The 26137-nt window shown below is 38.7% G+C and overlaps 1 protein-coding gene across 2 annotated transcripts in view; it reads right to left on the bottom strand.

Moving 5' to 3' along the window:
- The window catches only part of LOC306766169 (obg-like ATPase 1), a 47558-nt gene that overhangs the window by 5148 nt on the left and 16273 nt on the right, over positions 1 to 26137 (bottom strand). The window contains exons 5-10 of one of the 2 annotated variants that reach the window (XM_079253798.1): positions 15639 to 15814; positions 12903 to 12944; positions 12343 to 12423; positions 11834 to 11931; positions 1086 to 1226; positions 431 to 527 (exon numbers count right to left, since the gene is read on the bottom strand). In XM_079253798.1, coding sequence (XP_079109924.1) covers positions 431 to 527; positions 1086 to 1226; positions 11834 to 11931; positions 12343 to 12423; positions 12903 to 12944; positions 15639 to 15814 — 635 coding nt within the window. The remainder of the gene's footprint in view (positions 1 to 430; positions 528 to 1085; positions 1227 to 11833; positions 11932 to 12342; positions 12424 to 12902; positions 12945 to 15638; positions 15815 to 26137) is intronic. The other variant, XM_079253799.1, reaches the window with a different exon arrangement.

Genomic DNA, 26137 nt, shown 5'->3' with positions numbered 1-26137 from the left:
GGGAGGAGGAGCCCCCAGCAAGGCCCACAAACAGTCGAATGAAAAGCGACATCAATTTTGGCACAGACAACCTCCGTCACACAGATTAGGCAGGCACAATGCACAGGCTCCTTATCTCCACCGGCAGGAGGAGGGCAGGCAGATCTGCACAGGATGGAAACATTCTCATAGACGTAATGGGCAAAATCAATTGTTGCCCTCCTCAATCAATGTAGCCCCCACTTTCACCGTTCAGCAGCTCACCAGTAATTGAAGTTATCCTTGGTCTGTAATGACTGGCTAAAGCACAACCATGACAAAGTTGAAAGTGTGTGATATCAGTGAGGGTGCCAGCAGGGTGGAACATGGGATACTGTGTGTATTTGTCTGTGTGTGTACATCTACACATCCTCACACTCATGTCTGTGCACAGCAGGCGTCTGGCTCTTACCCGAACGGTCCATGCACGGACCTCGTCTGGGCCGGTGGTGAAGAAGTACTCCAGCTGCAGGGCTGCATAGCCTGCTTTGATGATCTTCGTCAGGGAGCTGGTGAAGAGAAATCTCTGCTTGAGTTGGAGGGTCTGAACTGTTTAAGTATTCTTTATTGCCACATATGCCAAGACAAAGTTCACTTCAGTAGCAGAGTGCCATTCATTCCAATATAAACTCATTAAGTGAATAAGATGGGTCACTTCGTCTCACATAAGACATTCAACCCTCCAATGGTTTCTATGATTAATTAGAACACTTGTAGACTCATTTAACATTTTTAAAAATTCAATGCGATGCCTCGTCTGTGCTGCGAGGAGAAAAAAAAAAAAAAAAAAAACTGCTTTCACAATTTTTCTCTCCATAGAGGTTTTCACACGAGAACAATAAACTCAAAATGCCCAAGTTATAATTATACCTACAGATGACAGATGACAGTTAAAAACTTAATTTAGAGGAAAACCCTTTGACTGAGTTGTTCAGTAAGAAGAGGGATCCTTCGCTTTATAATGGTAATTACTCTGCCATTTATTATTCTATCAGCACATGCAATTAAAGGAGTGCATGGAGGACACAGCTGATAATAAAGTGTGGGGAGACAGAATGCTAATTAACCTCTGCGTCTTGTGCTCTGTGCAGTACTTCTGCCTCTCCTCCTCACTCTTGTCCTGCAGCTGGCTCTCCAGGTTGCCACTGAAGGGGATGACCAAGGCTCCAGGGTCGTGACTGTCCACCCACTCCTTGATTTTCACCAACCTAAAAAAACCAACAAAAACAAACAAACAAAAAAAAGCAGCAGTCACAAAGCTCATTAGATCACTTGTTTAACACTAAAGTAGTTGCTGTCAGATTGAAGGTGCAGATGAAGATTCATGAGAGAAGCGCACAGAGAATTCTACATTTTGCAGAAAGTTAGAAAAATTCTGACATGAGGAATGCAGATACTTCACTGATACAAAAAAGCATAACAGCAGTGGAAAGTTTATTATTTTTAATGCTGCATTTAAAAGTCTTGGTAAAATTCATTTGAAAAGTTATTATCATAGTTTCTGCACCAGATTTACAGTGTGTGTTTGTATATTTCAAGCTTAAAACAAACCAAAAGGTGGGAACGGTTTTCTTCCTGCAGATATTAATTTAGACTTTATGTAGTTGATGAGCTTTTTGCTGGAACCTTCTGTGCTGGCTTAATGCGATGTGAATATGCTGCGAACACTATTTTAAAATAGCTTTAAATAAGATTTAACTCCATCCTCCATCACTGGTTCAGTGGTTTGGAGCTGTTAATTATTCTCTAGATTATGGTTTAGATTTAGAGGGAAAATGTAAATTTACCCCAGAATTTTTCCAATCTTACTCTGGCCTGGTAAAAACTGCAAAAATAAATATTATCATCTATAGAATTAAATAATGACAAAACAGTGAAGTATTTAGTGACTGAACCTCTAGGTGTTAAAGGGATTAATAAGCCAATGCTTGGTGATTAGCAGTTGATAGATAAATGTCAAATAAATGCGGTAGCATAAAACAGTTGAACATGTTCCACTAATATGTGAAAAATAAAAATACTTCAAAATTTTTAAAATCCTTAAAATAACAAATCATAACTTTTTGGTGCTTTGTATTGAGTTTTTCAATAAAGGCCATTTCTTTAAGCTATTGAGTGTTAAATAAACATTTAGACTAGAGCCAGGAGGGAATAAAACAACTAACATCTGAATGTTTTCTTATTTTTAACCGTCTTTTTCACTCTCTCAGCTCTCTCTTTTTATCTTTTCCCTTTTCTTTCTGTGTTCCTGTCCAGCAGGACACCTGACATTGCAGGACAAAGATATCCTCACACTTAACGGTAACTCTCAGTCAGAACAATACAAGGGGGTTAGGGCAATTATGAGATTAGCCTCACAAGGTCTGAGGCTGGGATTGGACAGATTGCAAAGAAAAGCATCACACAAATCCATTTTCACACAGCGGCTCCTCGGCTGGATTGATTCTGAGGGGTCCCTGTCATTATGTGTAATCCTAGTTTCCTGTTTAAAGTCCATAAGAATCAAAGACTGGGAGGAACCCAACTACCTCAATACCACATCTAGTCCTATAACAATATCACCGCTTTATCACCTGCAGCAGCAGATCAGTGTTCCTACCTAATGATTATCAATATACAACATATACAAGGTATAACGAGCACGAGAAGAGCATAGTTTTGCTTTGATTGATTGTTTTTCACAACATGGAAAATGGCTCATGTGCCAGTTTGTCTCACAGTTTAGATCCACATCTATTGTGAGCAATAACCTAATATTTCCCTTTCTGTTCACATTAAGTATGAAGAGCAGATGGACGAGTGCCACTACAACAAGGTGGAAACCAAAGTCTCACCAATAAAACAGAAAAATAGTTGAAGCAGAAAGCCTCAAAACATAGGAGATGGAGGGCGCTCCAAGAGGGGAAAAAAATCCAATCTGAGATAATAACAGCTGTAGTTTGTCACTTTTAGCAGCACAGCTGTCTATTTGGTGGCACGTTATTTGCATTCCTCAGGTATTGCGTTCGCTACAGGCGAATGAATAATGATTCACAAATCACTCTCTCCACACCAGTCAAGGGCTGTGATCCTTTGAATAGACCATTGTACCTGAGACTGTAATTGGTGAAGACTTGACAGAGCTGAGCCAAGGCAGCCAAGTAACAAAGAGGCTATTGGTAGAAGGCTGAGGGATGATTTTAATAATGTGAAGCCGAGACGGAGAATGTGAGCCGCAAATGAGCACGGGGGTCTCTGGGTCCTTGCACTGAGTGACACAGGACCAGACAAACACCTTGTCCAGGGAACATGAAACACCCCCTTCCCTCAACTACAGAAACAAAGCACTGTCAATTAAGAGCTTTGATGCACCGTCAACAAGACTCCCAAAACCAATTCTGTCAGCTTCACCGCTACCTCCCGATGCCACTCTGCAACGTGTATTTATGTGCCTATACCAATTATTTGCATGAAATTTTTATATGGATATGCAAGTCTGGGGAAATATTTATTTAAAATGTGCCTCAGTTTTTTTTCTCTTCCATTTTTCTGTGTCTATATGTGTGGCTTTCAGTCAATCTATATGTGGAAATGTGCATTTCGAAACTAATGCTGTTTGTGCATCGAGGACATAATTAGTCCTGAACCCAGTCATCTCTTTTTATGGCATAATAAATAAGTTTGACTTTTATCTTAAAGTGAATTTACAGCTTTTTCCTTCTTTAACATCAGAAAACAAATCAATTTTGATTTATGAAATGCAATAAAGGGAAAAAAATAGCAATAAAGTATTCTTTCATGGAGGCCTGTCTTAAAATGCTTCAGCAAATATGAACTAAAATAAGGAGTGTGTCTGAGTGTATGTGTCTTGTCAGTCTGCCATTATGTCCCAGCATTGAGTGCCATCTCTCACTGCTCTGTTAATAGAAAGATTCAGCACTTTCTGGTCTTGATATCCCTCTCTGAACAAATGATGCCTGAAATTTTTATTCTTTTTATAATGGAATTCCAATGGCCTTGGCTGCAAATCAAGTGGAAATTTTTGCATATCAAGTGGGAAAAATTAAATGTTAACCACGTTTTAATGTGATTAAGGGTGACAGGGACATTATTTCTGCTAATCATTCACCAGCATGAAGGCTCAAACAAGGCTAACGCACAGGCTGTGTTTATGCTTTTCCTCTTTCTCAGTTTAAATAGAGATAAGTAGTTTTTCTACAAGCACTTTCATCAAACTTATGTTTCTTTTTTTCAGAGAATGCTGCAATATCCTATTTGATGCAACTGTGCTCTCTTGGTTTGTTTATATATTTAGTGTCTTTTATGTATTAACTGTATATTTAATCATTATTTATCATTTCCATGATCACAGAGAGCTAGGTAAATAATATTTAATACAAATATTCTGCATGTTTCACATTGCTACAATGAAAAAGAATAACTATATACTTGTACTAATTTCAAATATTTACAGATTGTTTTTTTTAATGTCAATTTGCTGTCATACTGACATAAAATAAGTGTACATTAAAGAATCTCTGGCAGCACTGATTTTTTTTTTTTATTTAGACAAATAACTTTTGTGTTCCTTTTAAATTAGATGCATTTCAGTTCAGGCTGCACGGTGGCGCAGTGGTTAGCACTGTGGCCTCACAGCTGGTTCGATCCTTGGCTGGAGAGGGGTTTGGTCAGTGGCCTTTCTGTGTGGAGTTTGCATGTTCTCCCCGTGTCTGCGTGGGTTCTCTCCGGGTACTCCGGCTTCCTCCCACCAAGACATGCATGTTAGGTTAATTGGTTGCTCTAAATTGCCCCTAGGAATGAGTGTGATTGAGTGAATGAGTGGTTGTTTGTCTTTCTGTGTGGCTCTGCGATGGACTGGCGAGCTGTCCAGGGTGTACCCTGCCTGTCGCCCAAAGCCAGCTGGGATAGGCTCCGGCTTCCCTGCGACCCTGCACTGGATTAAGCGGTTTAGAAAATGGATGGATGGATGGATGGCATTTCAGTTCAGTTGCATCTCCTTCATAAATTTACACTACATGGAAAAATGACAAGGAAAAAAAGAAAAGAAAAGCAAAACACAGAGAACAAACAAAAACAACGACAGCAACAAAAACAATTGGTCCTTATATAACAGCCTGACTCTGAATGGTGATGTCCCACAGAGGGCCACCCTCTGGAGCTTATTTGTCTTTTCATGTGGGAATCCTGAGGGGGCAATAACTCCTGTGTTTCTGCATGCCTGCGGGCTTCTCTTGGCTTTGTTAGAGCTTTGATCTGCTTAAACGGCTGAAGAAGGGAAAACAATGGGAATTTCTAAAGTACAGGGACTGCTACCTGAGACGATGACCTGGGTCTGTGTGTGACATACACTCATACAGTTTGGCTTCATTAATGAGGGCTGAGCCAGATAAGCCTGTAAAAGGTGGGCCATCACCTCCAACCTCAGTGCTCCTTTCAGATGCAATTGAATGCTGACAAACCTAGGGAGTAATCCACTACTTACATCCTGCACAGTCCGATCACTGACACACCCACAGGTGGAGAGCTCAGTACCTGAATCTGAGCCATTTTGCGTATTTTGGCAGCAACAGCCACATAAAATCATGAACCCAGAGTCTGCTCTGTCCTGTTGGAACGTAAGTTACAGAGATGAGCAAGTTAGGGTGCTGGAAGTTGCAGCACACTGCATAAACAAAAACCTCCCCCTGATGTGAGGAGGAACAGAAATGAGAGGTATAAGCTCATGGTGTCTTTTGAGGCTGGGAAGTCGGAGGCTCTGTGGGGTGCTTTTCATCCTCCCAGTGGTGAGCTCCTGAGCAACAAGAGTGCAAACGCTCTCTGCTCTCTGTGGTCATAGCTGCATAGAAAGGCAATACACATCAGTCTCTGAGAGGGGAGGATGAAGGATCTGATGCACATACACACACACACACACACACACACACACACACACACACACACACACACACACACACACGCTATCTGCAATATTATCAACTTCTTTCAATCTTCAAAGCAATCATAAGCTGGAGGAAGCAGAACACGGTGCACGCACAATGGGAGCAGCTTTAATTAAGAGCATCATCTAACATCGTATCTCAAACAAACCTTGAGGGTGTGCTGGTAACAAGCTTTTTAAAACAACTTTCCTTTCTTTGATAGCTGCACCCATTAAATGTTGTGACTTTAAATGTCTACACATGATAGATGAAAATGGTCTTTAAAAATTTTAAATGGTCATTGAGACAATATTATCAATGCTACAACCTTGTTTAAGGCTATTTATGTGGGGATGGGGTGAAAAAAAAAAAAAAGCAAACATCAGAAATTCAAAATAAAAGAGTACATACTGCATCACTCAAAATAATTCTCTATATGGGGTATCTATGCTGTCATTCATGGCAGTTGACTGGGAGAGAGAAAATAAGGGGGCTGGGGTAGAGAGGGGGGAGTCATCAAGATGTGACAATTGTGACAAGAGCAGGCAAAGTGTAGCGCTGAAGAACACCACACGGATTTCTCCATCTCTTCTTTTTTTCCAGGATGACAGCTTAATGTCTACCACATGCAATATTTATTCTCATCGTGTGTCAGACTGTCGAGCTGTCCCAGGGAGTACAAAGAATGCCACTTATTAGAATAAAAGCAGAAGGAAGGTAATCAAGGACATATGTAACATCAGCCAATCATGCCCCCTTCCAGTCCGACATCTTTTTTTTTTTTATTCTTCTTCCTCATTCATAACTGTTGAACAATAATCCTGATAACAAGCTTTCAGAAGCCATATGTGGCAACACTAAATTCATTTATTTGTCTCATTAAAGCAAGTGTGGCTGCTGGCTATTCACTGTGGCATGCCTGTTCGGTCTTAACCTTATCAGAAAGAAAATTTAGGGAAAAAAACACACTACTCAACAAAGGCAGAGTGATAAAAATCTATCATTAGACAGACTTGATTCCCACAGACATTTCTTTTATGCCTGCAAAATGCCAAACTACAGGCTTTACAGGTGAACAATTCCCAGCATGCCTTGGAAAGAAAGAAAGCATGTTGTCGTGCTGCAAAGGTGTCTAAATGCATTATGAACTGTAGGGGACTCACTCAGCCTTTATCAGCGTTGGGTCTGATAAAAAGGGAATCACCGTTTGTGTTGGATTTTGAACAGCAAAGTGATTTCTGACAGAGTAACGAAAGAACAAGAAGAAGTGGAAAGTCTCAGCATCAAGTTCAACTTCTGTCTCATTAGTTACACTAACAGTGTTCAAACTACAGAGCAGATCCCATAAAACAGGAGAACTTGTCAACAGTGTCCTTTCATTACTTGAACAGGGGACAGTCAACAACCAGGTTAAGTGAACTTAGAGGATTTTACATCTGTTTCAGTTTTACTATCCAGCATCTCCTGTTGTCTTCTATTATTGAAAGTCGACTAAAGGCATCTGTTGTGACCAAATATGGGCAGTAAGGTACACATCTCAACATGAAAAAGTGTTTGTCCCACACAACACAACGAGAGAGTTGTCACAGGACACTGCACACAAAATAAAAAGGTGTGTGTTTAAGTATCTGACAGATGGCTTGACTCCTTGCTGATGACTGAAAATCTAGATGGAGCCATGATTTTACATTTAATAAAGTTTCAGTAAAGGTTTTGGGTAATTTGATTTGTGAGTTGCTGATGTGGGTTGTAGTGACATTGATGAACTGACATTGACTCAGAACATTCCCACGAAAGCTCAGTTTTACATTAGTCTATTAAATCTTGAACTAGCTACATAATTTGAGGAAAATATGCTCTGCTTATTTCTTCTTCTTTTTTTAAAATTAGATTTATTTGAAAATAGGTAAATGCAAGACACAAAGTTTGTTACTGAATGTTTGCAGTAAGTGATCTGTTCTGACTTGAAACAGTGACAGTGCTGGCTTGCTGCATGTCCTCTCAACACTTCCTTCACTTTCAACTGTGAAAGCTCCTCCTATAGGCAGCCTCAAGAATCAGAATCAGAAACAAAGTAACAGAATTGCTTCAAACTTATAACTTTTAAATCACTTCATACATATGCAATGCAATAACCAATGAATTAAACTTTTTCTTCTTTTCTTTCCCTCCTGCCCCTTCAGTCCCAAAGCAATTTAGTTAAATTAATATGTTACCTAATTATTTATATATATATATGTATATATATATGAACCACTGTTGAATTATTTCTGTACAATAAACATAAATACAGCAGTTCATTTGATGTATATGCAATCATGTAATAACTGATGCATATTACACCAAATCCAATTAAGTAATTGCATGAAAATAATCCCCAGAAAATGTCCCTTTGACTTGTTTAAGGACATTTGATAGAAAAATATGTGTATATATATATATATATATATATATATATATATACACATATTTTTCTATCAAATGTCCTTAAACAAGTATACATATGTGTATATATATATATATATATATATATATATATATATATATATATATATACATATATATATATATATATATATATATATATATATATATATATATATATATATATATATGTATATATATATACACATGTATACTTGTAAAAGTTTTTTTTTGCTTTTTTTTTTTTTTTTTTTTTTTTTTTTTTTTTTTTTAACTATGCTGTGACAGAACAATGCATTAAAAAAAAATCTACAATAGTATCTGCACTTGATTAAAGAAAGACTGAGCAGAAATAGCATTGGTGCTCCCTGGCATATAACATGAAAAACACTAAGATGAAACTACCTGTCACACAAACTTGTAGGTAAATAATGTTAAAAGAAATAAAGTATAAATTAAGTTGAAACAGAAAAACTAAAGAGGAAAGCACACAAACTGTACCTACAATACACACACACACATCTGTATACAAGCAGATAGACAAACAGGCTGAGAGCAACAGAGTTAATAAAAGCTCTAAGCAAAGGTACCCTGCAGTTCTTACACTCACCAGGAGAACCCACTCGGCAGAGGCACTCACAGACAGGTCACGCTTGCTGGTTTCCTTAAAGGTCAACTCATCTACTTAAGAGGCACCAATTTACTTTAATGCACATTGTCCAAAAGGAGAAAAAAAAGCTGAAAAGGGACATGACAAGGAAGAAAAACATCATAGCATATAGCTGAAATAATTCTCAGTTGAGTCTTTTGCCATTACTGAATATGGATGCTTTTTGTTCTCATATGAAGATTAAATAAATATCTGATATTAAAACCTATTGGAAGAAACGAAGCTTGATAAAATGACTAGGGCACGTGCTTGTAAACTGAACAGTGTCTTAGATGACAAGTGAAGGATGCAAACAACTCTGGGCAGACTGCAGACACAACATCATCAACAGTGCTGTAATGACCTTTACCACACAAATTCCAGTATGTGGAGCAGAGCAACAGTCATCCAGGCAGCTCCCTGACGCCGGAGAAAGAGGAGAAAGCCTCTTGATAGACTCTAGTAGATGCCATTCCCTATCACGCAATGCCTCTCAGTCATAAACACATGACAAATGCGGCCTTAATCATTTTTTACGAGCGGGGATGTGCAGGGGGCAGTTCATGGCTAGAGGGGAGAGGGGAGCGGTGAGCAGCAGGCGGCCCCCTCTGCACAGAGGAGAGGGTTTTGTGGTAAAGTCTCCTCTGGAACATCACTCGGCCAGAGCGCCTTTGATCTCCACACCGCAATTACACCAGCATCCAAATGAGCATGGAGTCGCCTCTGAAACAGACTTCAAACATGCACATGTACGCATTCTCATACACATGCACTGTATAGGATTGGAGCCATGTGCTCCTCTCAACAGTAAATGATGTTCTGTCTCCAGCAGAGAACCTGAAGATGAAAGGAGGCCTTGCTCCTCGTCTGATCCTTCCATTAATGATGGCTTGCTAAAGCTAATACTGTGTATTCTTGTCTAAACAAGGACAGCTTAGTATGTGGTTCCCATACTCCAAACAGGATGATCTTAGTTGGTTTTGGAGGCCAACCATTTTTGATAAGGATGCAGTCATCCATGCTTTCAGAAAGATGCACAACATTTAATAGTGTCATCTTAACTGTTACTTTAACCTGTCCTGAAGTGTGCATAACAATAAAATGGACTTAAATATATGCATAAACAAAAATAAGGTTTTTTTTGTGCATGTTGCTCAAATTCAAAACATTAACCAACCAACTCGTATAAAAAGCAACACTTTGTGAAGCTGTGAAATGGGCCTCAAAGGATGTTCTCCTAGACACATATAAAATTGGCTTATTTACCTAATTCTACGATTCACCATCTTTTGCTCGACACATTAAAGCTGAGATTGCAATTTGTCTTGCTGTTTGCTTTGAATAGTCCTTAACCGTATCATCATCTCAACTGCGCTGGTGGAAAAACACAGGAGCATGGCGACAGCCAAATGGCAGTCTGGCGTCTTTGCAGCAGACTAGCTGCCATTAGGGCTGAGAGCAGCATTTATTGTACAATTAGGGCCAGCTAGATCTACCTGTAATCATCTCCATACAGGTGTGAGCTCCTCTCTGGACAAGGGAAGTGACTCATCACCTGTCAAACATCAACACTTTGATGTCTGCATTGTTCATCGCTGAGCCCTGGGGACACCTGAGCACTACTGTTTGCCTGTGTGAAATGCTCCAAGATTTATGCGTTTCACAATGTTTAAAAACACACACTCACACATACAGCACAGAAAAAAAAACCCCAAAAAACTCTTTTCCTATGATGACGGATGTTCTCCTCACCATGAATCATTTGATTTATGAGCTCTTCCTCCTCCTCCTCCTCCCTGTCTGGCAGTTATACTTTTGTGACAGAAACATTTTTACAGTCATAGGTAAACAACTTCTCTTATAATACAACTCTTCCAAGTACAGCACTAAATACTCGTTTTGTGGGAGAAAATAGATCAAATAAACTGACACCACAAGCCTTGAGGCCAGTTGGAAAAGTGTGATAAGAATCCACATGCTGATGTTACTGAGAAAACAGCTGTAGTGTGGAAAAGATATAAGGACGTCTGACAGCAGTCTCATGAGATGAAAAAATGTATTTGTGGCAGGGTCTCTGGAAACAATGAGTATAAGTTAAGAATAAGTTTCCATTACAATGTCAAACAACTTCTGTGCATGTTTTGTATGAAACCCTGCAAAGTAAGTCATAAAATATCTTCCGATTTGCTGTTTAAAGAAAAACGTACATGCATCTTTTCATCATGACAACATTAGCCGCCATGTTGGACGTGGGAGTTTCATGGCTGTAAAAAGATGCTTGTAAAGCAAGAGCAGCAACATGAAGACAAAACCAAATGTCTGGAGGAAAAAACTTCAGATTATATTTGTCATTATGATTTACTGGTTTATTCCAAAAGATATTAATCACTTGTTAGGCATCAAATGTTCATCTGCTTGGTTTGTAATCATTGAAAGCTCTTTTCTCTTTGATATCTTGTGGAAATGAGAAATTGTGCTGGGAAATGAAGACCATATGCTAGTGTGTGCCTAATGAAGTGCAGAGTCTGGAGGCTAGCTGGGCTTTGCAGAGCTGAATATTGTGTTAGCGTTTGCTTAGTGCCACCTCCAGGCAGATCCTCTCACAAAGATATAACCGTTCCTGCCAGCAGGAGACCACCTTCAGCTCTACATGCCTGCACGTGAATGCACAGGATCCGGAGCAGGGATGGACTGACTTTGCAGTCAACTGCAGATTTAGTCCAAGTTACTTAGAACGAATGTAATTTCTTACATAAGTAGTGTGAAAAGTGGCTTTGGTAATGATTAGTTGGTGCAGAGACCCGCCCTTCCTCTAAGCACTTACCATTTGTTCTTCCTCCTTATGTAGTCTTTCTCGGAGAGATTAACGAGGTAAATCATTGGTTTGGATGTCAAAAACAGGTATTTGTTCAACACATCAATCTGTAAAAGGGACAGGCAAGTTATGAGAATCTACAACTTTCTAGTGTGGTCTTTGAGGACAAAACATGTTGTTCTCCAAGAACAATATTTGTTTGTTTTTTGAGACAAATAATAATAAAAAAAAAAAAAAATTAAAAGCACTCAGGGGAGCAACTATGAAGCTTCTCAATGAGGATCAACATGACCAGATGTCATCCGTTTGCACAAAAGTAATGTCAAAATATAGCCCCCCCCCCCGATTAGAAAAATCAGCAGAGCAGTGGGGGAAGGGTCTATTGTGGGGAGCATAATATTAACAGGTGATTTTTTTTTCTGTGCAAAAAAGGGGAAACAGCAGTACTTTTAGGCCACATAAAAAGATTAGAAAGATAAATCATGTTAATAAATGTGATAGCAGCGTCAAAGTCTTACCTCCTTGTCATTCCAATCGTGATAGTAGCGAACATGCTTCTTTTCATCCACTACCCAGCTCTTTATTTTGCACATAACATCCTGTTTGGAGTTAAAATAGAATGAACAAGAAGCCATTAAAGGAGATGAAAAAGAATAAACCCAGCAGGGTATGGGGTAATTATTTCCTAAATGCATGGTATCCTGATGCCAAAATGAACAATGGCTTTTGCTCGCATTCAGGCAGGAGTGGCCTGCCTTTGACAGGGATGGCATGAACAAGACCCCCTTCCCTTCTTTAAATCCTGACAAAATGCCTTCTGGGGTGTCTCTCTGAGTCTTAGCTTTATACATCAATATTCCATCTAATGAAAAGGATTGAGAGAGGAGGCAAAATTGCAAAGAGCAGGGAGCTAATTGGAAGTTGGTTAGTAAGGTGTAAATTATTGGTCCTTCCTCAGGCACTTTGCAGAGTCTAGTCATAGTGAATAAGCACTCATGTGGTACAGAGCTAATTATTCCCTGTTTCTGAAAATATTGAGCATTTCCAGCAATGTATACCACATTCATTACTAACGTACTTGTGGGTTGAGACCACGGGCAAGACCGCGTCTTGACAGGATCTGGAAGCGGAAAAGGGTGGGAAAATGGGAGGGAGGTAGTTATAAAATTTGTAATAAAGAAATTGAGCCTATTATTGTTGATCCAGCCCCAAAGAAATTAGCAGAACACATTCTTTTTGTTCCTGTCAACTTGACCTCCCCCTTCATATAAAAACTCCCCCACCCCCTGCAACACTCCCCCTACCTCCTTTTCCCTCCCCAAACCCTTGCAGCACTTCACAATCATACTCTCTTTTGAAAGAACTGAGGAAAAAATCCTGCCAGAGCCTCAATTACACAATGGCAGAAAAAGCTCCACACACTGACCCCCAGCCAGCTGCATTCACTCTCTGCACATCTCTCTCCGCAGGAATTCTAAAGGCCTTTTAGTCAGGCAGCCAGAGTGCAGCCAGCGGGAGAGAGCGCAGGAAGAGCTGCATACACTCCGCCTGCGCCGGCCCAAGTCTTCACAGAGAGATTAATCATCTGTGAAATGGAAACAGCAAACGGCCGGTGACACAGGCTGAACCTGCTCCAGGTTTCCCTCATCAGCTCGCAGCCACCGTGCAGCGCTCCTCTAACAGGCAGGTGTTAATAAAAGGCATATAGGTCCCACAGGGGTCAAACACATACGCTTGCCACCATGAAGCGCCGCTGGTGGGCTGGTTTCTTATTATTGTTTTGTAAGGATAGGGATTTTGAGGATTCGCATAGACAAAAGCAGTGAAACATTGTTCTTGTAAACACACTGCACGCAAAATGGATTTACAACATAGCGTAAACATGAGCTGACGAAGCTGCATGCACATAGGTTTGGTTTAAACGGACACTAAATCATTAAATTATTGTTCATCTTAGCAGGAAAATATTGAACGCATAATGATCTAAAAATTCATTCCTTTCTGAAAGGACATTATCTTCTGCTGTTTGTTCGTGGACTCTTTCATCTGTAGTGCAGTTTCTAAAGTGTTTAAAAGTTTTTAAAATAGAATTATATACACAATAATATACAAATATATATATATATATATATATATATATATATATATATATATATATATATATATATATATATATATATATATATATATATACATATATATATCTATATATATATACATATACATATATATAGATATATATATGTGTGTATATGTATTTGTATATTACTGTGTAAAGTGTGAAAGATGCATCAACCTAAATATCATCAGCTGCATAAATGTTATTACTAGATATGTTGCCTTCTCGTTCATTTGCTGTTTCATTAAATCTCAAACTCTACTGGGTTAAAAACTGTTTTTGCTTCTGACCTCTCGTTGGCCACAGAGACATGAAACCGACAATGGATCAAATCCTATTCTAAACTATTTTTAATCATGAAATTTTAAATCTCCGTCTTATTGTGCTTTTTCACTTTGCAGCATTCTCATGTCCTGGTTATAAAATATTATTGTTTGGTTTCAAACGTCCACTGTCAGACATGGTCTTGATGTTGTACCTGTAGATGCTAGCATAAACATGTGTATGTGAGTCTATGCACAGCTGAGCATGTCAAGCGCAATGCTCAGCTTTTGAGACAATCACACAATCCCTCCCATCTAAAAGCTAAGTGCAGCCTTTGATAGCCACCATTCTTTGCCATCTAAAGAAGCCTTCTATAGATTCTCTGTTGCTGACGCGTGCGCAACCTTTGACAAGTAATGTAGATTATTTTTATTCATTGCCTAAAATTGTTGGCAATTATTGGTGTAAGCGGCCACCTGCTTAGCCTGAATGGTTCCTGTCTGTGGGGCTACAGAGGTGTTGGGAAGTGCTGCTGGCTCTAAGAAGGGGAGGTGTGCATGTGTGTGTGTGTGTCTGTGTGTGTGTGTGTGTGTGTGTGTGGGGGGGGGGGGGGGGGGGGGGGGGGGTATCTGAAGGAAACCAGCCAGTCATGGGGGCGTCTGCAGCAGGTGAAATAACCTCTCTTGTTAGTTTAATGAGTGGTCAGAGCCTTGGTGTGTTGGTGCCTGAAATGGGGCATGCTGCTCCCAGTTGAAGGCCAGATCCTCCTTGCGTACTTACCAATCCCATCCTGCTTCCAATGATGGAAGGGCATCATGTGACATATACAACCAAATCGTTGCTTAGTAAGCCTAATAACCTCATTATTGTAAAGATATAAATATCTGGATGTGTGCGAATAGACATACATTTTACTCTGACATCCAGTGTTGCACTTTATTCCTTTGCTTACCATACATTTCACCTTCCACCTCTGAGAAAACAGGAACTAATATTCCGTCATTTAATATTCTAAATATTTATGATATTCATAGCAAGGTATAGGCATACGTGTCACCTATTGTATGGCCTTAAACAATTTCCCAAGCTGCTGTAGGAGTATAAGCATGAGCAAGAGCTGTGCCATGATTTGAGTATTACTTTAGATGAAAAGAGCTGTGTGAAAACACTTTCATTAGCCCAGTGCTGTGACCCAGGTTCAGCAGCTGAATAAGTAACTCTCTATTAATGATTTCTACAGCAGAAAACCCCTGACCTCTGATCACTTTCAATCTCAGAGAGGGAAAAAATGGGCCAGGGGGAGGGGTGAGACCTATTGGAAGGAGATTAAAAAAAAAACATACTTTTTTCCCTTGGCCATGTGTGTGGGAGGGTTATTATTTGTGCCTTGCTGTGAGGGGGAGCAAAGGGCCTGCTGGGACATTGACTCACATATTCTGGTTTGAGTTTCTTGTCACCGCCTCTAATGGCCGTCTTCTCCAGCTTGTCAATAATGGGGCCAATCATCTCCTCATCCTTCAGCCTCAGCTCTTCGTGGATGATCTCCATATCTCTCACTGGGTCCACCGTCCCCTCAACATGGATGATATCCTCATCCTCAAAAACACCTGCAGCGACAGGACACAAATACAGGGTAGGACAACAGCTTAGAATTATTTCTTTTCAGCAACAGCAATGCTGCTGCTTTATGTGAATCCATACAAAAGAAAACACAGAATCAGAGTAACAGAATCAATGACGCTGACGTTTACACAAACGATAAGATTCGCTTGAGAAAAATCATTTGTTTCTGCTGTGAATGTGGTGAAAAAAATCCTCCACACAAAAACAGCACAGTGGGAGTTTCAGGAAAGTTATAACAAACATTATCACATCTTAAAGAATGTATCTAATGCTTTTTTTTTTTTTTTTTTTTTTTTTACTGTGTAAGTCTCAGAAGTGTGAATAAAAACTTGAACTATATAAGTTTTGTTGCACTTTAAGCTGGCTGTAAGTGCAACATAACAGGCTTGTCAGACAGCATGACTAAATAACATAATTCTTTGTATTGAGTTATAAGTACAACACAAAAACATAAAACTTTGTATTATTTAAGAAAATATGTCATTATTCATAAAAGAAGGACAATCTTTCTTTATTCATTCACATCTTAACTGTAGACTGGTGATTAGGTAATAAGGCTCTGAAGCAGAACATCTAGCAGCAGCAGCAGATCTCAGGTCTCATTTTGCTTTTAACATTAATTGTGAAAATGGTAGTGAACTGTTCTGATAAATACCATTTTACTGCATTTCTGCACCTATTAGTTGCATAAGTCAGGTAATGCAGATAGTTTTTGTTTGATAAGGTCATTTTTTTAACCCTTGGAGATAAAAAAAAAGGCATTCTGAAGAAAATAATTACTAAATTGTATATTTACTTGATTATTATTTATCTCCCTTAGAGATAGGGTGAGAAGTTCAGTCATCTGGGAGGGGCATAGAGTAGACCTAATGCTTTTCTGCATTGAAAGAAGCCAGATTAGATGGTTTGGACATCTGGTGAAGATGCCTACTTGACGCTTGCCAGGTGAGGTGTTCTGGGCACGTTCCTCTGAGTGGAAACCTCAAGGAAGTCTGGGCTTCCTTACTTGGCCTGACCCCGGATAAGTGGTAGAAAAAGGATGGATGAATATAATGCTTTACAAGACACTCCACTGAAGTCATGATTCATTTACTTATTCATTTGTGATGTAAGTTACCTATGTAGCCAGAGCTGCCCTGGGCCAAACTTCTGGAAACATGGCAGGCCAACGGTGCTTTTCGTTCACCACTAAAACATTCCTACACATTCATACACCAGTGATGGTGGCACTGGAACCAAGGAGGTTGAAGTGTCTTTCCCGAGAACTCTCACCTAAGTCACTGCCGCTCCATAATGGACAATTTTGAAAACATTTGGATGAATGCAATAATATGGTGCAAGACAACACATAGTTTCAGAGTGCATCATGCCAGGTTTTCACAAGGTCCGTTGAATAGCTGTATTTTGAATTTATGAATTTACTTAAGTCAGTCGGCAACAATGATTTGCTATGTTTCTCTTAGACCAACCCTTTTAACAAGAAAGTGCATGTCAGGTGAGTGATGAATTGCCTTTTACTGTTGCAGTGTTGAGGGACAAAATGTTAGGAATGTACAGAGGTACGTTAAAAAAAAGTCATATACCTGAGTGTGTGAAGAACAGTTGGCAGTTTAGACCCTGCAAGATAACATCTCAGCAAGTTGCAGCAGTGACACATGCAGAAAATATTATTGATTCATAACAGTGCGTAGTTGTCCTGTTAGGTAGCTACATAGCTGAGAGTCAGGGAACTCTTTCCTAAACAGAATGGATTAGATCACTCAAAATAAGGCAGACTTGAAATTGGCTTGGTCTAAGCAGCAAAATTATCCCTAACCAGACTAATGTCCTAACTGTCTTTGACATATTCATACTACACATTAATAAGGCCAGTGCTGTGGTTCCAGGGATGTCAGCATATAACACTTTGATCAAAGACAAAAAATATTTCAACAAGTTGTGTAACTGTGCTGAAATTCATCATTTCCAGAATAAGAGTCCTCATGGCACTGATGATCTTCTAAAATGAGCTACTAAATGTTTTACATTTCTGATTTAAAAAAAAAAAAATCTCACAAAGTATTACCATTAAACTGTGTTAAAATATCTCTCAAATGTATAAACAGCTGGAACTATCATATTAACAGACTATATGATAAACATTAGTTGGTGGAAACTGTCACTCTGACCGTCAAAAAAATCAGATACAGGTTTGTGTTTGTTCCAGATAATAGAAATATTTCGAAACTGAGAAACTATACTGCACTACTGCCTACTTATTTGTGCAAAATGCACCTTTTTTGCTCCTTTTCATCAAAACAATACCAGACCACATTCAGTTTGTATTACAGGATGGGCTTATAAAATGGTATGGATGTTAAACTGACATCTATCCATACATGGTAGTTATTAAAATAAGTTTTTGCTCTACAAAATGAAAAGTATACCAAAAGAGACTGTTGAACAGAAAACATTTTTGCTGTCTCATGTTGCTCTCAGAAGTACGACAGTTTTGCTCCTTAGATCCCAAAATATATACAGTTCATCTGCAAAGGACATGGGATCTAACACGGTAATAAACATGCCCTCATGCCATTTTTATTTCACACTTACTGCTGTCACTAAATTTAAAATTAGCATCTGTTCAAACTTGCTAGTTTCATTTTTTATGTCGTCTTTAAATGAATGTCAGTTAAGTACTGGGTTGCATTTATTTTTTTTGTCTAATTTTCGTTCGAGATAGGACTGTATTTGTGAAAATTCATGCAGGTCTTATTTGCTAACACTTACATGTTTATGAGAGCAATTGTCAGTCTGTCAGTTGATTAGTTGTTTGGATGTATTTGAATATCCAATGCTGAATGTTTTCAGACTTTGCGGGATGCTAATTTCAAAACTGAGCTAATTCAAACCTTGTAACAATGTTGTGCATGCACAAAATTATAGATCTCACAGGGTTAAGGAGGGATTCACCTGATTTATCATAAAAGTGCTTTACATGGCTTTTAGAATCTAGCTAAATGACTAAATAAAACCCCACTATCCTGCACCTTATTACTCATGCAACTCAACAGAAGCTGCAGACTTTTGTGCAAGCTGTCATCCTGTGCGTTGTCCTCATGGTGAAATGAACTTATTCAATTACTCTTTGCCTAATCAGGCTGTTTTGGTTCCTCTCCTCTTCCAGAGGTACTCCACAGTATAAACAGTTCACTTACGCCACACAGAAAGGGGCTAATCAGTGGAATTATTGTTTTGCTGCTCCAATTTAGCAGTTCCCTGTTCAGCACTGATTGGAATGAAAATGTGCTATTGTGTCTACATGAACCCAGAAAATATAATGCAAAGTAATCATTTTGTTAGCTGCAAGAATATACATACATTATGATGCAAAGTTTGATATACTGTGTTGGAAACAAAAAATATATGAGTCTGTTGTTAAATTTACTTTGAGTAAAGTAGTTTCTAAAAGATTTACATGGTAAATTAATCACTTACGGTTGTTCTTAATTAAAATATTCCTTTAAAATACTGCTTAAAACCAGTTCATTTGATTGAATGGTTAAAGCTCAAAAAGGAAATCTAATATTTTTTTGCCCATTTTTAAAGAATACGGCAGCTTTAAATTAGTTAAATTTAAAGCTGCCGCCAACCCCACCCCCCAAAAAATAAACAAAATACCCCAAAAACAATTATTAATAAAACTAATAAGAATACAAAATGAAAACTAAAAGCACTACAAAAACAACAAAACACCAGGATAAGTCTGAATTTTAAATGGGTTTTCAAAGAGCAAGTGCAGCTGATCACTCACTATTTAGTCCTCTCATTCCAAAGTAATTTGCTTCAATTCATTTCGCCTAATTTAACATTCACATCTTTCTTGCCACCATCCCATTCAAGCCTTAGAAGTGGACAACAAATGCATGAAGAGAGAGAGGGGAGACAAATCTGATGGAGCAATTTTTACAATTACTCCTTTAACAGCTGGGTTGGGATGGGGCACAGTGAAGACAGTCCTTATGACACTGCGGCACCACACAAAGACAAATCTAAGACAATACAAACACAAAAAAAACAGGGAAGAGTGTGAAAAGGCCACTTTCCGGAGTCATATTTATATCACAATTAATTTCTTACTGCTTAAATTCAAACAGTATTCAGTGACATGTATGAAGGCACTATTAACAGGTCTTCTTTTCTCAGAGAACAATGGGATTAGTCTCTGGAGGGCTACTGGCGTTCAATGGCATGATTGGGGATAAGTTGTGCAAAATTACAGCAGCACTGCAGGCAGGTGTATCCCAGGAAGGAAATGAACTAAGAAGTCATTAATGAAAAGGAATAAAAAGAAAGTGTATATGAACAATCACAGATACACTTTACATGTACATATACACTTATACATTATATATATGTATATACATATATGTATATATATAAATAAATAAATATATATATATATATATATATATATATATATATATATATATATATATATATATATATATGAGAGTGTGTGTGTCTGTGCGTGTGTGTGTGTGTGTGTGTGTGTGTGTGTATATATATATATATATATATATATATATATATGTATGTGTGTGTGTGTGTGTGTGTGTGTGTGTGTGTGTAAGTTGATTGCTACTCATTTTTAATGCTTTCTTTTCACAGTTTGCACAAGTTTAACACCTAAAAACATCAAGCAAGCTCAGTTAGCTAATATCATCACTTTTCTGTCAGGTACACAGAGAAGGCAGTATCTAAGTCAAGACTAGATCAATACTGATTGAGCTACCTCTTTTGAAGCTGCTACCTGGGAGGATATGTGGTCAACATAATTCAGTCAAATTACAGTATTCATTGACTTCTTACTTCCTGTGCATGTTTTCACATGCAAGATGGGTAAGAGCACATCTAAAGAACTTGCATTCCTAACGCTGCTTTTAAAATGTTCACGCAAACTCAGTGCTGCAATTCTCCTGGTATTCAGAGCAGTAAAAGCTATTTTATGAGCCTGTCAGGAAAAGCACATTATATATGTCTTCCCAGCATAAAAACACTGGCAATACACATAAAGGTATTTATGTTCATTCAGGATTTATCTTTTTGACATTCATTTTTAGGAGACATGAAATTGATAGCAATTTGTCGTACACTGTTCCTGTAACAGAGTTTGTGGAATATTCAGCCTTGTTTTTCTGTGTGCCAATTATGGCAAATACATTGGCTGCTAAAAAGCAGATAGACACCAGAAAATGGGGGGTTGGAGACCTTCAGAGACACACTCATGTTTTCTACATGATCCTATCTTTCAAAATAGATCACTGTGAAATCACAGTCCTTGATAGTGTGAATATAAGTACCTCACAAGGTGTCACCAATTCATGAGTAATCTACTGACAGCTATGTCTCATCCCAAACTCAGTTTTAAAGGTGCATCTTTCTGTCTCAGAAAAAGGGAGAAAAATATAACCATATGTTAGAGTAAGGTGTTTAAATAAGCTTGACCTGTGTGCAGCTGCCAGCTAAAGGCACTGGGAAATATGTCCTGAAGTGACAGCAGAGAAAACAACAGTATTAATTCCCTTATCATTAACTTAACCTCTGTCAGTCCATTCATTTTGTTAAAGCACTAAGCACGAGAGAGACTTGATTGAAAGGAACTGTCATATGCAGACCACTGTTGTCCCACATCATTCAGAGTACAAACCTTTTCAGATCCCTAACTACTATAGTGCTGCTGATTGCACCGACACTAGCAATTTCCTAACCAACCGCCACCTGAACAATGATGTGTTCAGCTTTCAGGCCCTCCAGCCTTTCAAAGGTGAATCATTTCACAGTTTGGAACGAGATCTCCATAGCAACTCCCTTTTGAAGGGTGTAGAATCACCATCCAATAATTCTATGATCATCGGGCCTTGCCATTCCCAGTGGTTCTTTTCACAGCGGACAGGCAAGGGGGGGCATGAGGAGGAAGCAGGAAGATTCTACAGTCTATTTCAGGCAATTCATCTTGCAGGCCCATTAGAATTCAAAATATTGCGACCTTCAATCACCGAGCATGTTATCTGGAGCTGTGGCGATCTCCAGTCAAGATGGGGAGACATTTTTCTCTAATCATCCACGATGAGTGGTGGCTGACAAAAACTCTTCATTCTCCCTGAAGCAAAATGCTCATTTAAATGCTGTGACAGCACCTCAGCACAGCCTGAAAACACACAAAAGGATGATCCCACCACAGCTAAATGATTGAGACTTTACAGTTAGAGTATTGGTTAAAACAACACCCAACACAAGCAAAGAACCACATATAGCACTAGACAGATGATTTTCTTTTTCTACCCATTTATGATGTAATGTTACAGTGTGTTTGAAAGAATCAGGAATGAGGATCAGCCAGTATGTTTGACTAATCATGGGAAAGAAAGCCTTGATGTTTCTTATTTACTTAGACACTGTGCATGCTGTTTAATTCATATTATGCAGGTTTTTTTGTTTGTTTTGTTTTTGTTGTGGTTTTGGTATTTTGGTTGTAGTTACAATTAAAAGCCAAAATTGAAAAATAGAGATCCAGCAAGTAAAGCAGACTGGAACTCCTGAATGAAAATGTTTTATTATAGACTTTGGAAGATAGCAGATTAGGGTTTTGGAATTACTGATAAATATCTTGACATTTGTTCTTTCTTCAACAAAAAGTTTACAAGTTTTGACAGCATCTCAGAGATAAAATGTGTTTATTTATGTACCAAGCAGATCGAAATTATCTGATTTCTGTTCATATACACAGATGGATAATGTAGATGTGGGAAAAATTTGCAATAAGTTTATGCAAATACTTAAACTTGGCTACATGGTGGCATAGTTGTTAGCACTGTGGCCTCACAGCAAGAAGCTGGTTCGATCCTCAGCTGGGTCGAGGCTTGGACACTGGTCTTTCTGTGTGGAGTTTGCATGTTCTCCCAGTGTATGCGTGGGTTCTCTCCGGGGAACTTCGGCTTCCTCCCACCATCCAAAGACATGCTTGTTAGGTCAATTGGTTACTCTAAGTTGCCCATAAGAGTGAGTCTGAGTGGTTGTTTGTCTCTGTGTGGCCCTGCGATGGACCGGCAAGCTGTCCAGGGTGTACCCTGCCTTTCGTCCAAAAGACTGCTGGGATAGGTGCCAGCTCCCCCGCGACCCTTCATCGGTGAGGAAAATGAATGAATGAAATACTGAAGCTTAGTTTACTTTGTTAGACTGAGAAAAAAAGAAAATATACTGAATGACAAATAGGCACTTTAAGTTTCAGATCTCTCAGAAAATCATTGCAAACACTGAAACAAACTGCACTGTCTTGTTGAATTCAATTGAAGTGTCTAAACTCTAACTTTGATTTTACACTTATAAAATAGAAGCTTACACTGAAACCAAAAAAAATCATCTTTTATTGTTCTTGATCTGACAAAACAAAGAACCTTTGGTGACTTTTGCCTAATTAGTTTCTTCAGTTTTGCACTGAGATGTTCATGAGGAGTCTCTGCTGCCAGCAAACTAACAAAGCAAGCCTGGAGGCAAAATGATTTTAGAGTTCTGACTTTCCAAGTCTAAGGTTCATTAAATACAGCATAATGAGTTTTCTCACTCTGATTTATCAAATACTGCCTTTTTTGTCAAGACCCTTTGGCATCACAGATCAACGCTGAGGAAGGTCTTTGGTGTCAGTATTAAACGTGGCAGGTACATGTAAAATTGTGTCAGTATCCATGCTGCCAGCATTGCAGCTGTTTGATTTAATCAGCACAATGTACTCCTTGTTGTGTACTTCTTGCCATACTTAACACACACTAATGTTGAGAGGTACAGATTTTAAAAACAAAAGTCCTCTTTAGATCCCTAAAGCTGATATTTCTTGAGCAGAAATCTCAGCAGTATTGTTGTGCTGATATTATCAGACCAGGACAACTTTTATTTCTCTCCATATATTTTTTCCTTACATGTGAACAGATGCTGTTAGGAAATACCGAAAAGACAGTTCAGCTTTTCTTTCCAGCTCCACTGTTCAGTGACTATCACAGCATTACCTCCACCAAGGACATGGGAGATATTATGTTTTTGCCAGCCTTTATCTGTCTGCTTGTTTGTCTTTCTGTCTGTTAGCAACTTCATGCAAAAAACTACTGGGCTGATTTTATGATTGTTCAAATCCATTCAGCTGAGACTATGGATTTATTATCAGCTCCAAAAGTGCAGACCTCTGCTATAGCAACTCATTTTCATCCGTATTGTGATTTCTACCCCATATTATAATCCTGCATTTATATTTTATGTGTACACTATTAGATCTCTAGATAATGAATCCACTGTGTCTTCACTATATTTTTTGGTTATATCTTAATTTGTTATTTTGCAATGATGAAAATGCCAAAGAACCCCTTTTTTTTTCTTCTTGTTCCGGATCAAAATCTGTCTTTGATAGCTTGTAAAACCTGCTGGGAACTTCTCCTGTATTGTTTGGCCAACCACCAAACTTTATATTACCAGATCAAGATGGTGATCCGGATCACTCCCAAAAGCAAATAGAATTTAAGTTAGATCCAGACCAGAAAAAAAAAAATACCACAAAAATCTAACCAGTAGTTTTTGTGTGAAGTTGCTAACAAACAGACAGATAGACAGACAGACAGATAAATGCCAGCAAAAACATAACCTCCTTGGCAGAGGTTATGAATCTGGCAATCTCATCGTGCATACTTATAAAACAAATGCAGCATTATAACGTAAGGTGGAAATCAATATGTCTAGAAAAGAGCTGTTTGGTGGAGGTCTGCGCTCTCCCAGTCTCACTTTGTAACAGTCTGTGGCCTATTGTTCACGACATCCTTACAATAAACTGTACTGTCATGACAGGACTGTTAAGTACCTCTAAAGTTTAGCAAAATATATAAATTAAATATAAACTTACTTAAAACACAAAGATCAATGGGTTTTAAAATGAGAATATTTTCTGAACCCATTCTACATCACTATGTCAGGACGAGGGCTTCTGTCTTTTATAGCCAAACGAACTGTTTGAACAATAAACCAGCAGTTGACATATTTGCTCATTGTTTAACACATTGAGATGAGTGAAGTGCCCTGGATGTTTGTCAAGTTTGAGAATTTAGGAGTTGGTGAGTGATAAGGCAGAATGCCCAGGGAGCAGCATTACTGGCGTCAGTGAGTCATAAATTACTTCTGTCTGAAAAGTCAATCCAGTTAGTTTGAAACTATTGTTTTTAGTTAATTGCATTTGTGTTACAATTTTATTGTTTTGTTACTTGTTTCTGTTATAAACTCGTCACCCCTGTAAATGAGAGAAACCTCAGTGACTGATAAGTTAAAGTAAAGGTTTAAATAAAAAATAAATGAATAAAACCTGTTTTTAAAACAATCTGGCTCTTTTTAAAGCTTCAGATCTAAACTAAGCTCAACACTAGGCATATATTTGGACACAAGTAATTAGATTAAAAATATGATCAAAATAAAAATGTTTCATGTGGGGAGTGGGGGGTGTAAATCAGTTAATTTTTACTTGCAGAAGACATATGCGCACATGGACGAACAGTTTTGTCTTTCTACTGCACCGGTTTCGCACATTAAGTTTTCAAGGGGTTTTGCGATCCATCACTTCGTGCAGAAAACAGAGCAATACTTCCAGAAATCATAGGGCAGTGTTGAGTTGTACAGGTGACACACAACCAGCAAAAGGAGCAAACCAAAGAAGAGGAACAAGAAGATGATGAAGAAACCGTCAAATTAAAAAGCACACATTTACATCATAGACTGTATATAAAGAAATGGACGGAGCCTCTGTGACATCACCCGGAGGTTTCTGAAGGGCTGAATTGAAGCTCGGTGGGCTGTTCCTACCGTCGCCATGTTGGCAGCGTCATGCGCGTCGTCTCACCCGGAAAATACAAATATGGACAAAGAGGTGGAGCTGAGAGGGGAGCTGTGGAGCTGCGGATGATTGACATTGAGCAAACTCCAAGCTAAAAGCTAACCGAGCAAACCCCAAGATAACAGGAGCTAACCAGCTAACGGAGGTAAGCGGGCTAAAGCTAAGTCACGTTGTTTACCGGCTAAAAACCGTGGTTGTTCTATGATCTTCTTACTTGAAGCCGGAGATTGGTACCTGTCTATCAAAAGGACACGTCCCTAAATATGCCAAACTTCGAGATTAAATTACTTTTAAACGGGCGAGTTAGAAAAAAATTCACTCCCCCCACAGTTGTCATGAAGGTAAACCTGACCTATTAAACCTAAAATGGATTTTTGTACCAGGCTGTAAACATGTTTATTTCTGC

Source organism: Telmatherina bonti (assembly GCF_933228915.1).
Source record: "Telmatherina bonti genome assembly, chromosome: 15".
Classification (NCBI taxonomy): Eukaryota; Metazoa; Chordata; class Actinopteri; order Atheriniformes; family Telmatherinidae; genus Telmatherina; species Telmatherina bonti.
This window is presented reverse-complemented; position numbering and strand designations above follow the sequence as displayed.